The sequence below is a fragment of the Glycine max genome, chromosome 13, assembly GCF_000004515.6.
Source record: "Glycine max cultivar Williams 82 chromosome 13, Glycine_max_v4.0, whole genome shotgun sequence".
Taxonomy (NCBI): domain Eukaryota; kingdom Viridiplantae; phylum Streptophyta; class Magnoliopsida; order Fabales; family Fabaceae; genus Glycine; species Glycine max.
The window spans coordinates 28,511,482-28,524,871 of NC_038249.2; the positions used below are offsets into that span (position 1 = coordinate 28,511,482).

General features: G+C 31.6%; 2 protein-coding genes across 2 annotated transcripts; one reads left to right on the top strand and one right to left on the bottom strand.

Annotated features, from left to right (window-relative positions):
- The first annotated feature begins 1,917 nt into the window (after positions 1-1,917).
- Positions 1,918-5,891, top strand: LOC100305833 (protein yippee-like At5g53940). Its single transcript, XM_003542687.5, has 5 exons — positions 1,918-2,204; positions 4,351-4,394; positions 4,742-4,850; positions 5,391-5,446; positions 5,538-5,891. Exons 1-5 carry the CDS (start codon positions 2,109-2,111, stop codon positions 5,638-5,640), a joined length of 408 nt encoding a protein of 135 aa, XP_003542735.1. The 5' UTR covers positions 1,918-2,108; the 3' UTR covers positions 5,641-5,891.
- Positions 5,892-6,631: 740 nt separating this feature from the next.
- On the bottom strand, positions 6,632-12,242 carry LOC100819159 (receptor-like protein 4). The gene is made up of 9 exons (XM_003542688.4): positions 11,859-12,242; positions 10,016-11,077; positions 9,314-9,461; positions 8,310-8,381; positions 7,858-7,929; positions 7,640-7,711; positions 7,484-7,561; positions 7,162-7,343; positions 6,632-6,942 (listed from the first exon to the last, which is right to left on the bottom strand). The coding sequence occupies exons 1-9, from the start codon at positions 11,926-11,928 to the stop codon at positions 6,818-6,820; spliced, it is 1,881 nt and encodes a 626-aa protein (XP_003542736.1). The 5' UTR covers positions 11,929-12,242; the 3' UTR covers positions 6,632-6,817.
- Between the last annotated feature and the right edge of the window lie 1,148 nt (positions 12,243-13,390).

Below are 13,390 nucleotides of genomic sequence, written 5' to 3' on the forward strand. Positions count from 1 at the left end.
TATATATAAAATTGCAAATCAAAGTATAGCAGATTTAAGATGAAACAATTTTATAAACTAATTGTATATTAAATTTGTTAAAATTATTTACTTTCTGTTTTTTTAGGCAATTTATTTTTATGCACAAGTATATATCATTCTTTAAAAAATATCCTTACAATCTTGTTTAAAATATAATCACAATTAAGATTTTTCATTCTTTCTCAAGTTTATTTAGTATATATCATATTAGTTTCACAAATTCAAACTCAAACTGAATGAGTCATATCTTTTGAGGTAAAAAAAAATAGTCATTTTTGTCCATAGATGTGTAAATATTGACAAATTTATCCTTAAAAAATTAAAATTCAAAATTTGGGGAAAATTTATCCTAAAAATTATATTTTACTCTTAAATGAAACAAAATTCTAATAAGTTAGTTTAACAGAAACATACTGGTATTTAAGTTTAACAAAAAATTACTGACATTTTGATACGATAAAAAATTACTAACATTTTTGTTTAATAATGGTAATTTACTAACATTTTTGTCCAATGGAAACATACTGAAATTTTGTTAAAAAAATTACTGACATTTAGGTCCAATAATGATAAGTTATTGACATTTTTGTCGAATCTATTCAGCATGACTACTTTGTCAATTAATTTTATGATAAATTCGTCTTTCTCTACCATTTAGGTTATTTTATTAATGGTAAAATGACAAATGAAAGTTAATAGTAAGATAAATTTGTCGCACATTTTACACTTTCGAAAATTTAATTTTAAATTTTAATCTTTCAAGAATAAATTTTTAACCATTTATAAATTTAGAAATGAAAATGACTATTTACTCGTATTAATTTAAATATATTAATGAGACATAAATGAGCCGTCCAAAATATATTGATGAAACATAAATGAGAGATAAATGTATTAATTTGAATATATTAATAAAACATAAATGAGACATAAATGAGATGTTCAAAATATATTAATGAAACATAAATGAGACATAAATGTATTAATTTGAATTTGGTATATAATCCAACTGTTATTAAATACCAACTGAAGACACGTAACTTCCGAAGGTTGAGAACCAACCTTATCTAGCCACGTAAACTTCCAACCTATTTATGGATTCATAAATTTATTATTATTAATTTAAAATAGATAATGCATCATGAATATCTTACATTCTTTAGTTATTACAAATATCTTTATGAGAAAAATGGACACATACTACGGTTTAAAAATATGATTATTAACATTAAATTTTATTTGTATAAGATTTATTTCGAATAATATAAAATTATTTTACATTATTAGTCTATAGACATTAAATTCTAATTTTATAAAAAAAATCATACATTAATTTTATTTATTGTCAAAATCATTATTAATATGTTTGATTAGATTATTTTAATTATGTATTTTTTTCAAGTTTATTAACATATAATTTTATATTATTGTGAAGTTAATTTTAATTTTTAATTAATTATGTCCTTTTCTATTTATTTAAATTTATTTGTTATTCAAGTTTTCAATTAATATTTTTAATATAAAATTATTTTATACTATTTTCTCTTAAAGAAAACTTAATTGATTTTTGATACATATAGAACTTAATTGATTTCTATTGTAAAACAAAGAGTTCTAACATATTTGATTAAACATAATTTATGAGTTGTCTTTGGTTAAATATAATCACATAATAAAATTGAAATATAATATCTTTGGTTAAATATAATCTCTTTACACAATTATATCAATCTTTCGTTAGCAATTTAGCCTGCATGCCAAATTTCTCCTTTAAGTTAAAATATTTAATATTTAATTGATTTTCTTGACAGCTGAAGTATCTAATTGATGTAGTATTTTAAGAAAAAAAATAATAATCGATATAGTATTTTAAATATATGGTCTTTAATAAACTGCCATTTAAAAAAATCATTTGAACAAAAAAAAAACAAAAAGAAGAGGGAGGAGGGAGGAAGGAGGAAGGAGAGAGACTTTATATACGAGGTAACAGGGCACTGTGGAATTGCGCGTGTGGGTGTGTTGTTTGAGGTTGTTGTCGTTGGTTGTGTTGTGTTGTGTTGTGTGGGTTTTATGAGAGTGAGTTTCACATGGGGAGGGTTTTTGTTCTTGAATTGGATGGCAGATCTTACGGATGCAAATTCTGCAACACCCCTCTTGCCCTCGCTGATCACATTCTCTCTCGGGTACGCTTCTCCTTCTTCTCTTCAAATTCAATTTTGAATACTTGTGAAAAAATATTATAAAAAGCTTTTTTTTTTTTAATTTCTGCTGCTGATTGATGTTTGTTATGGGCATGAACTCTTTCTGAAGTGATGAATCCGATAGGTGAGAGATTGGATTTTGACTAGTTTTAATTATCAATCAGAATCTGGAGGAACCCATTAATTGATCGTGTGGAAAGTTGATATTTGTGTGTGTGTGTGTGTGTGTGTGTGTGTGGATTATTGATTGGAAGTAACTGGGTTGCAAATCAGTTTCCGGAAACATAGACTCCATTGTGCAGTATCACTTTCTGATAAATTAGATCCTTTTGTTTTCATTAAGATTATGTGTACAATTGGAGAAGGATGATTTGAGTGTCTGAATTGAGGCAACCACGTAGTATTCATGGTGCTGGTATTTGCAATTTGGAAATGCCTAAATGATATATATGATGATTCTAGGTTGGAAATTGGGGCAAATGTTTGTTTCAATACTACAATCAATCAATGGTTTTTTGCATCAAAGTGATTAGCTATTGGGTGAAAATTCAGCCAGGGACTGTAACCTTATGAGTTAATATGTAAAGAACCATATGTGAGCTAATGGTGGATCGCATAGGTAATGATGAAACAGATGACTTTTCTCATAGGTAAATACATAAATCTTTTAGGGACTAATTGGGGTTAATGAAGGTGTTGCATTTTTGGAACTGGAATAACTTTAGTGAGAGAACAATAGAAGTTTACTTTTGGGAAAAAAAATTAAATATGGAGGTAGATCATGTTTCAGCTGACATCTCCACTGTGAATTCTTCTGATCAGAGGGAATCCATGGATTTAGAAATGATTGAATGAACAAGTGTACTATGTATGCTTTTCTGTAAGACACATATCCCTTCTTTTAGAACCTGTGCCCTGTTGAAGGATGTACATGGAGACAAGGAGGTTTTTTTTTTGTTCTCACTTATTTCAGTGCAAGAGACCAAAGAAATGACTTAGATTAGGAGTTTTTTTTTTTTTTTTTTTAAATAAACACTCAGTCCACAAGAAAAGTTGCTAGTGTGAAATGTAAGACTGCTTTTGAGTCACTTGCCATTTTGTTTTGTCAAACTTCTACTACTCCACTTCCGTTGTGGGTGTGAAACTGGGAGCTCATTTAAAATGAAGGTCTCCTAATATCGACTTGGCTTTTACGAGTGAGATAATGTTGGGTAGAATTAGTTTATTTTGCTAACATTTTGTTATGGCTTAGGGTATCAGAAATGAGAATGTGGTTATACAAGAAATTATAGAATACGGAATGACTATATATGAGAAAAGATTGGTGTAACGCTCATTGAGGAAAAAATGACAAAAAATTGATTAAGATGGTTTGGGCATGTACAAAGAAGGCCACAAGAGGCACCAGTTAGAAGAATATATTGCATGATTTTTAACCCGGGGAAAAGGAGAAGAGGGAGACCAAAAAGGACGTTGGAGGAGATCATCAAAGGAGATCTAAGGCTTAATAATATATCTGAAACTTTGGTTTTTTAACCGTGCCGAATGACGTTGTGTGATCCATGTAGTCGAACTCACCTAGTTGTTTTTCTTTTTTTTTCACCTAGTGGGATAAGGCTTTATTGTTGTTGTTTTATTGTGGCTATAAATGATTCATAGAGTAAATTTTTGCCAAGGTTTTGTAATTGAAGATGCACAGCATTGTAAACGTGCTTTTTATCCTGAGCTTAAATGTAAATAGTAGACAGTGGTTCAATATCTGTGATTACTGTTGCTTTGAAAAGGAAGCTGAGTTGTTTCATATCTAGATACTTTTGTTACATTTAGTCTTCTTCCACATAAATTCTTGTAATATAAGTTGACTGCTTAATGAGGATGCTAATTATTGCTAATTCTTTCACATTTCTGTTGTAAGCTAACTTTATGCTTGCTACATTTTTTATAATAGTATAGAACAAGTTGTAAATATCCAAAATTATAAAAATAAGTGCTACAGTCAAATTTAGTCTTGTCCTATATAATTATCATACATTGCTGATACTGTTGAAAATTTACCTACTTCCTTGTGTACGAGTCTTTCCATCTTCCCTAGCAATTTGACTCTAGTTTGTTTTTCTGTGATGATCAGAATTTCAACTGCAGTCAAGGGAGAGCCTACCTTTTCAGCAAAGTGTAAGTTGTTTGAAATGCTTTTCTGTTCCTTCCTTGAATTTTCAGGTTATTATTATAGTTTCACATCAATCTTCAATATTTGTTCAGTACTTTGTTAAGGATGATTTTGGTGGTCCTCTCCACCTTCAGGGTCCTTCCCCCACCCTCTCAGGTTATTCCTCTATTGGTTTGGGGAATTGGATTGAAGCACTATGTTATTATTAATGATGTCAAAAGAATTATGATTTTCTTCTGACTCGCACAATTAATTAATTAGCACCTTTTTTTCACCTATCAACACCTTACCTTGAACCTTTTTTACTAACTATTTCCTGCGTCCTTGCTTGTTAACTTTTGGCCTATAATAGGGTGAACGTAATACTTGGGCCTCAGGTGGAGAGAATGATGATATCTGGACTGCACACTGTTGAAGACATATTTTGTTGCAACTGTGGAAACCTTCTTGGATGGAAATATGTGAGTTTTATCTTTGCACCTCTTGCCATACTTTATACAGGGGGTTTTTCTGCAACATCATTAATATATGGTTGGGTGAGTCTTGAAAGTTAAAACTAGCAATGAAGTTGATTAAATATGTGAGCACATCAGAAATTTGAAATCCAATACTTTTATATGTCTTTAACCCCATGAGTACAATGAATCTTATCCATAAAACCATATTAAACACTTAAAAATTTACCCTATTTCAAGTTTCCAACAATTTTATTGCTAATAAAAGAACAAACAGATGAGGAATTTCTATTTTCCGAATCTATTTTGTATATAATCCATTTATGATCTACCATGAAAAAAGTAAGCTTCATTTAGAAGGATTATCTATTAATTATTAAAGCACCCATGATGACATCATGCACATACATGCAAACACTTGTTAATTAAGTCTTTCTTTGTTCGTGCATCAAGAATTTGTTGTTCTTAAGATCACATATATCAGAATAACGTTTTTTTGAGCTCAAAGCAGTTTGAAGTAATAATAACAAGTTTGGATTCATTCAGGTTCTGGCACATGAAAAGAATGAAATATACAAAGAAGGGAAGTTTGTGCTTGAGAGGTATAGTGTTAAATGTTAAAACATGGTTTTGAATTTGATCATATTCATGTCAAGCTAAGTAAAATGTAATCACTGTTGATGCATGTAACAGGTGGACGATAGTTGACAATGAAGAGGAGGAATTGAATTCTGATGCACAAGCTGGCTCTCAAACTGGCTCTCAAGCTGGCTCAAGTGACACAGAAAACGCCTAGCAAGTGGCTTCTTTTTCATGAATTTGAAGTATTGTAGCTAGCAATTAATATATTATAGTATTATTATTATACCTTTAGTATTGTAGGTTGCAAATATATTATACCTTTAGTATTCCTCAAGATACAATTTCACATAGAAACTTCTTAGAGCAACTTAAGCTTAGCTCATTTGCAGCATATATAAGTCTTAAATATTGTCATAGCGCACCGAATCTTGCAATATATTTATGGAGGGCATATAATTCATCTTATTTATGAGTCGAAGATCTCCACTTTGCTTGATCTCAATAATTCAGATATATGTGGAGTTACTGCTCTAGAAATAAGTTTGCAATTACAATTTTTCTGTGAAGTGTCACTTCTATCGCTCTTATATTAAAATTCATCACATTTGATGTTCTCTCTCTACATACAAGGACAGGATCAAATTACATTGGCACAACTTAATTATCACGTTGTCAATAACTTTCAATAGTTGGACTGATACCTTGTTCATATATACCAAACCTACAAACTTTTATGTTAATCAAAATTAGTTAATACCTTGTTGATTTGCACAAAAATTGATGTAATTGATATTTTTGAAATATACAAAAATAGGAATATTTTAATTACTTTTTATTGTTTAATTTTCACAAATGACTCAAACAGTCAAAATAAAATATAGTTATGTCCAATTTGTATGAATTTCTTTATAAACACATTAAATTATGCGCACTTTTCCTAGATTAAACATTTAATTCTATTTTTATTTTTTTTCATTTTTAAGCATCAATTCTTAATTTTAATTTAATCTAAATTTTATATCTTCATACCTTGGTTTATTTTTATTTATTCATTTTCTTTAAATTTAAAAAATATCCGCACAACATACGGAAAAGTGACTAGTTTCTATTATGAGACTACACATACATACTTACGCGTATATTGAGACTTTTTCTTACTTAGTTTCTGTGTAGTCTCCACGAGGGGGGAAATGTAAACACGATAATGAACAAAATTTTCTGATTTACAATTTTCAGGAGTTCTCAGTATTTGTTGTAGTAAACTCTCAAATTACACTGCCATTCATATTAGTAGGGCGATTCTACAGTAAAAAAGAATAAAAACCACTTGATGGCAGTAAACAGAGGAATACTACGACAGACTCATAAGGTGTCAGAATGATGAGATGTCATCATGAAAGTAAAATAGGCCCATTCTCAGCTGCTGTTGAGGTTTTGCCATAATTGTTATGATGCCTTGTCATCTGAATGTCACGTGAAAAATGGGTCCTTGCCTTTGCATATGGGGCTGCTCTTGCTGCAAGAGAAAACACCAAAACAGACAAACTTTCTTTCAATATGATTTCTTAATGTTCATTGCCTCACAAGGTCATCTGTGGGAGTTACAAACCAATTAGTCTCACTAAAATGTATATTGTTACGCATCATACAATGTATTGTTATGATGGAAGTGAAAGTGGAACGAACAAAGTTTTGTTAGCATAATTGTAATCCACAAATTATGAATATCCTTTACCCGCAATTTGCTGAGCTCGGAGGATATTCTGCCGCCTTTTCCACCAACAAAATGAACAGGTAATAAGAAGAAGAAATGTAAAAGAAGCCCCTAATCCAATGCCAACTTTACCACCACCAGAAAGATGAGGTCCACATGTAGGTAATCCAGGTATACCACACAGACCTGCATTGTCAGTAAAACTGCAAGCATCCACAAGTTAAACTTAGAAATAATTATTACTTAGCAAGAACAAAGTGAACAAACATTTACATGTGGAATATCTTGTCGTTGCAATTACGTATTCTATAATTTGTCTAGAGTTTAATATTTGATTACATACTTGAAGCTAGCTCTGTAGAGTAGTCTTCCTCCTACAGTTGCTGGGACCCTTCCAGATAGGAGGTTGCTGTTAAGATTCCTGCATGAAGACATTGTGATACTCATTTGTTGCCTTCATATGTGTTTTATGGGTTAGTTAAACACTGGAGAATCTTACAGTCTTTGTAATGATGTCAACTGTCCAAGGCTTTCTGGAATTGATCCACTAAATAAGTTGTAGGATAGATCACTGCATAATTACATGGCACTCAGAAATGACAATAACATGATAGCCAAAGCCAAGACAACTCAAGGAACATGTTTCCCACCTTTCATAATCATAAAACAATGGAAACAATATCACAAGAAAAAGAAAAAGAGGAAGAGATACTTAACAGCACTTGCAGGCTAGTTATTGTACCAAGTGAGGATGGAATTGCTCCATGGATGTTGTTCCTACTCAAGTTTCTGCAAATTCATAAGCTAATAAGCAAAAGGAATAACAATCTGACACCTTAATTGTTTTCTACAAGTCTGTCATACAACCTATAAATCACTATAACTATCACATCCTAACATATACTTACCTAACCCAAGATTAATATAATAGTAATTGCTCAATAACTTTCTAATACAGAATTATAACTGCCTAATTCAGACCTTGGCCTATCAAGTTCAGACATGCACTCAATTATTTGTCACTAGATATTTGAATAAGGCCTTCATAAGTAGGTTTTATGATCCCCAATACATCAAGCATAATGCATACATGATACATCCATGCATTGACACAAATATTTATGCATACATGTTTTTCCAAAATACTTAAAAACCTTTCTGGAACTCACAGGATTTGTAGATTAAGTAGTCTGGATATGTCATCCGGCAAGAAACCTTTCAGACCTTGATTGTGAAGACCACTGTTCATCAACGGACGAAACACTCATTAACTGAGATGTAATAACCAAGATATTGAGACAAAACAATTGGAATAATTCAACAGTTCTCAACACAAATCACAATGTCTTTGTATCATAGTGGAACCAATCTCTTATCTAAGTGCTGGGAGTAGTTCTACATTTTTTTAGGATTAAAATATTTTTTTGTCCCTATATGTGATACTCATTTTTAACTTGATATCTATATTATTACTGTGACGTATAGCTAGGAGCCAAATTAAAAGTGATTCTCATGTATAGGATCCAAAGTTATAGCATTTCTAATTCTTATATGTAACACTTATTTTCAATTCATATACTTCACTATGTTATAACTCCAAACAAATAACGAGAATCAAATTGAAAACTACTATGCATAGAGGGATTAAATTGAGAACTATTTCCATATAGGGTCTAAATTAAAAGTAAGTGTCATATATAAGAACTAAAATTGTACTTTAACCTTTTTTAAAAATGAAATTGGCCCAAAGGAATATTAGAATGGGGAGGGTCAATGCAAGGGTTACTACCTCAAGTGAGAAACATAATAAATATCGCAAAGTAAAAATGTACACTTCCATAATGAGTTAAAAAGAAATGTCTAGAAAAGGACGTATGTTAACTAGTGTTTACATGTAAGCTGTCATTGTGCATACATAAATGCATACAGCCAAAACACAAATTCTTCCCTTTTTCTCCCTAATAGAAGGTTATCCATTTCCTTCCTCTAGAAGCTCTGATGCGGAAGAAATAAAAATCTTGGTTTTTGGTATAACTAGAGAGAACAAATTGATAAAGTGAAACAGAATAAAAGAATTATTAAGATGAAAACAGTATGAAAGGCTACCAGGCTACTACACAATCAAATGTACAAAAAGAAAGAAAAGCTTTACATAAGGATAACAAGAAATTACAGTCCATCAATGACCCAGCTTCCACTACTTTTGTTTAATTGGCAATCCACTCCAATCCATGGATGTTGTTGAGGAACACAAGGATCACCATTCCACCCAAACCTGGGTGGAAGCCCCAATGCCTTCTTCAATGTTTGTAAAGCACTAACTAGAGTTAAAGACAATAATAAACTTGTAAAATTTAACATGCATTCAAATTACCAAAAGCAGCATTTGCTGCTATTGATAGTTCATGAATCAGAGAACAAATAAATGGAACAAGTCTTATAAAGCAAATGATCAATAAATATCATCTCTGATATAGAGGTAAGGAAGAACTCCAAAAGCAGTCAATAAAGGAAAAGCATAAGGAGACAAAGCGATCTAACATGTTTGATTGGGAATAGATTCCATGGTCTACTTTTGACACACTATAGACCCCAAAATTGAAGTTTTGAGATGTATTAATTGATTAGAAATAAAAAAGAAGCCAGAAACCACATAACTCAACATCACTAATACAGCTCCTAAGCACATGCACATAATGTTATCACTCGCCTCCAATGACCTAACACAAATCTTGATTGTGGATATTTCAAAGTCATTCAAGTTCTCTGCCATATTCAATGTAGGTTATCTTTAATAATACAATAAATACCGTACATCATTAGTATGGACATTCTTGTTGAAAAAACTGTTAGTAGTAGGAATCAGCACGCGTACCTTCCTCTGATATAGTTTTTGACTCGGCCATTATAACCTCAAATATCTCAATGGCATTGATTATGGCGAGATTACCTTCCTTTGGTTTCAATATTATTGTCAGAATCCTCCCATTAACAGTAACAGTGGTATTAAGCACAAGGGCATTATAGATATCCCCACTCAATTCTACAATGTCAACATCTTTGAAAACAAGATCATCGTTTATTATAATATTGAAGACTCTTTGCCCCGCAGCAGTCACTGAATTATCAATCTCAGCAAAATGTAACCAAATAGAATAGTTTCTGTTGGGATCCACCTCCAATGTGTAAGTTAAATCAGGCTGACTATCAGTACTAACAAGCGCTGACTGATAAAGGGTTTCTGGATAGAAGTTTGGTGGATGTGAAGCATGTTTGATTCTAGTTTCAACTGATCTAGGCTGATCAGATTCATATTCCTCGCCAAAACTTTTAATGTGTTGCCAAAATCTGTCCCCTCCCCTGGAATCCCCTCCATAATCTACATCAAACTTTGACTGCCCAAAACCACAACTCAGTCTTTTAACTGTTCTAAGTATTATCCCTTGACTCCACTGGGGGTCAAAATAATATGCCTTATCATCAATTTGCTGAATCTCAATAGAAAGGATTGCTGGATCCCCATGACCAGTGCTATGGAAACAGATTGAGACCGAATCATTTGTAAGAAACACCAGTGCCTCAGCAAATACTTGATCAATCTGATAGTTCCAACCCGGTTTCAGAGAATATAATTGCGTGCCTTCAATAGAAATGTCAAATAGAGGCTCACTGATATCTTTAGACTGACCAACAAGTCCAAAGAAGATCCTGATTGAGTAGTGACCCTTTGGCACTTTGTTAATGTTGTAGCAATTTTGTGGACCTTCAGACCAGGGGAAATAGCGAAGAGTGTTGAGTGGTGGGGTAATGAGGCTTGGAAGAGTTGCATTGGCAGCTATGCCTCCTGTATACCCAAAATCTTCACGCCAAAGGGTATTGGTTGGTTTTGAATGAACATTTTGACGAGCCCCGCAGCTTAAGCGCAGAGCAAATGGGTCTGTAGTGATTTGAACCAAATCAAAAAGAGGGGAAAAAACACAAAATATTCAAACACAACTTTTGAAAATCATAATCCTCTATAGTATGTGCAAGCTTAAAACTCAGATTCACCAAGAAAACAGCTACAATCACGTAGAAACTACTTCTTCACTTGCAAATTTCAAATATAAATTCCGTTCATTGCCAATAAATTGCGAAAATGAAATTTGATCACTTCTCTTAAATGTGCTCATTTAAAGCTTAACAAAGAAACCAAACCCAACAAATTCCAATTTGGTAACAGTTATTACTAGTATTCATCAGAATAACGGGGTTTACTGTTTAACAAACTTTCACTAACTGGAAATTTTTCAGAAAAAATTGTGTTAAAATTACTACCTCTGTTTCATATCTGTTTAAGATTAATACACACAAATTAACAAACATTCATGAATGTAAAATAGTATTATATTTAGACTAAAATACTCTAAATTTATCATTTGTAGTAAATTCCTATTGTAGCAATTACTAAATAAGACTATAAGAGTACAAGTGGAAAAATAATTAATGAATATTTAAATTTGTAAAGCATAGTTTTGAAACAAAATGAAAAAAAAAAAGAAGCTAAAACAACAGTATAGAATTGAGGTCGTAACTTGTTTCGAGTTTTAACGTTTGGAAAAGCTTACAACTCTGAGGTTTCTCAAGATCAAAGTATTCAATCCAAATTTGATTGAGAAAAATTGTTAAATCCACTCAAATGCACGTAAGAAAAAAAAAACGAGCGAGTTGAAGCTCACCTAGCCGTGCAGCAGAGGAAACACAAGCAAAGCAGAGCATCATCCATAGCTTAAGAAATCGAAGAAGCATTGCGGTGTATTCACTTTTGGTCGTTTCTCTCTCTCTCTAAAACTTGTTATTATTCTTCTTTGTCTCTTTCTCTCTCTCATTCATCGTGTCCCCATTTTTGTTGAGTGCTTTTTTCTAGAGAGAGAAAGAGCGTGTGGGGTGAGCGCACTTTTGCACACCACGCTTGGAAAATCGTCTTCGTTCAAGTTTACTACTCGTGGGCGCGAAGGAGAGAGAGGGGGAACACGCAGTTGCTTCCATGCTGCTGAGCCTCATTATAACCGATGCAGTTTCAATCGGACGGTGGAGACGGTGGAGACGGTGGAGATCTTCTCAAAGTGCCAACTCGTCACTCGTATCCATATTATTATAGTCTTATTTATTTTTTTATTAGGTAAATTAGGTTTACAATATAATTACTTAATGGGTATCAAAGTAGAGTTACTTCTTCTTTTATTTTATTAGTATTGTGTCTTTCTTTATTTTTTTGGGTAAATTTTTTTTATCGAAAAATATTAATTATTAATTTAGGTATCAAACTTGCAATCTTTTCATTTTTTTTCTTTCTTAATTACTAAATCTACTTTATATTTTCTTTCAGGTAAGAGGTTAATTATATATTTAACATATATAATTATAATATAAGTGGTTTTTTTAACAATGTAAAAATATAGTAGTATTACTCAGGGAAGAAACTGAAATTTATTGAAAGTAGTGGGATGATTATTGTAGCTTTAAAGAGAGATATGAATGATTTAGGAAACAGTTAAAATATAGTGGTATAATTGTTTGATAAAATATGGGTTTTTCCTTTTCTTTATTAGGGGAACTTTATTTTTTAAAATAAAAATAAAATAAAAGAAGAAACAAGATAATAAAAAATTAGGGATTTTATAAAGTTAAATAAAAAATAAAGGTGATTTTTTTTTTGACAAAAAAAAATAAAGGTGATGAGAAAGAAAGAAACTGATCATATAAAAATAGTAGCATAGTTATCATAATTTAACGGGGGAGGTTGCAAAGTTCAAATTTCTCACACTAATATTCTAGTATTTGTGATAAAAAAACAGTTTAAAAAAGACTTCCAGTCCATTAAACCTCTGACTGACACGTGTATTAAACTTTTTCAATGGCTGAGATTTACTTTTATTTAATTCAATAAAAAAAACCCTGAAATTGTGTTTGCGTATCCTCCCACTGTGTTGCCGTGAGACTATGTGCAGAGCGAAAAAAAAACCCCGTTCAAAAGCTGCATCCCGTTTCATATTCGTTTCATCACTTTCAAATGTAAATAAATTTCATCCGTTGATAATCTTTTAAACCACGTGTCAATAAAAGCCTTGAGGAAATGGAGATGTCCATTTGTTTACCAAATTGAGAGGGAGAGGAGCTGAATTTAAGAAATTGTTCAAAAATAAAACTATCTAATAAATTGTGCAATGTAGATATTCTTTTTATTTTATAGTTAATATAGAAAATAGAT

Bases quoted from the DNA above. Each gene is read 5' to 3' on its own strand.
- LOC100305833 (XM_003542687.5), top strand. From the start codon at position 2,109: ATGGGGAGGGTTTTTGTTCTTGAATTGGATGGCAGATCTTACGGATGC. The intron at 4,851-5,390 runs GTGAGTTTTATC...GGATTCATTCAG, and splicing joins ACCTTCTTGGATGGAAATAT to GTTCTGGCACATGAAAAGAA. The intron at 5,447-5,537 runs GTATAGTGTTAA...TGCATGTAACAG, and splicing joins GGGAAGTTTGTGCTTGAGAG to GTGGACGATAGTTGACAATG.
- LOC100819159 (XM_003542688.4), bottom strand. From the start codon at position 11,928: ATGCTTCTTCGATTTCTTAAGCTATGGATGATGCTCTGCTTTGCTTGT. The intron at 9,462-10,015 runs GTACGCGTGCTG...CTTTAACTCTAG, and splicing joins AAAAACTATATCAGAGGAAG to TTAGTGCTTTACAAACATTG. The intron at 7,712-7,857 runs GTTAAGTATCTC...GTAATTATGCAG, and splicing joins ATAACTAGCCTGCAAGTGCT to TGATCTATCCTACAACTTAT.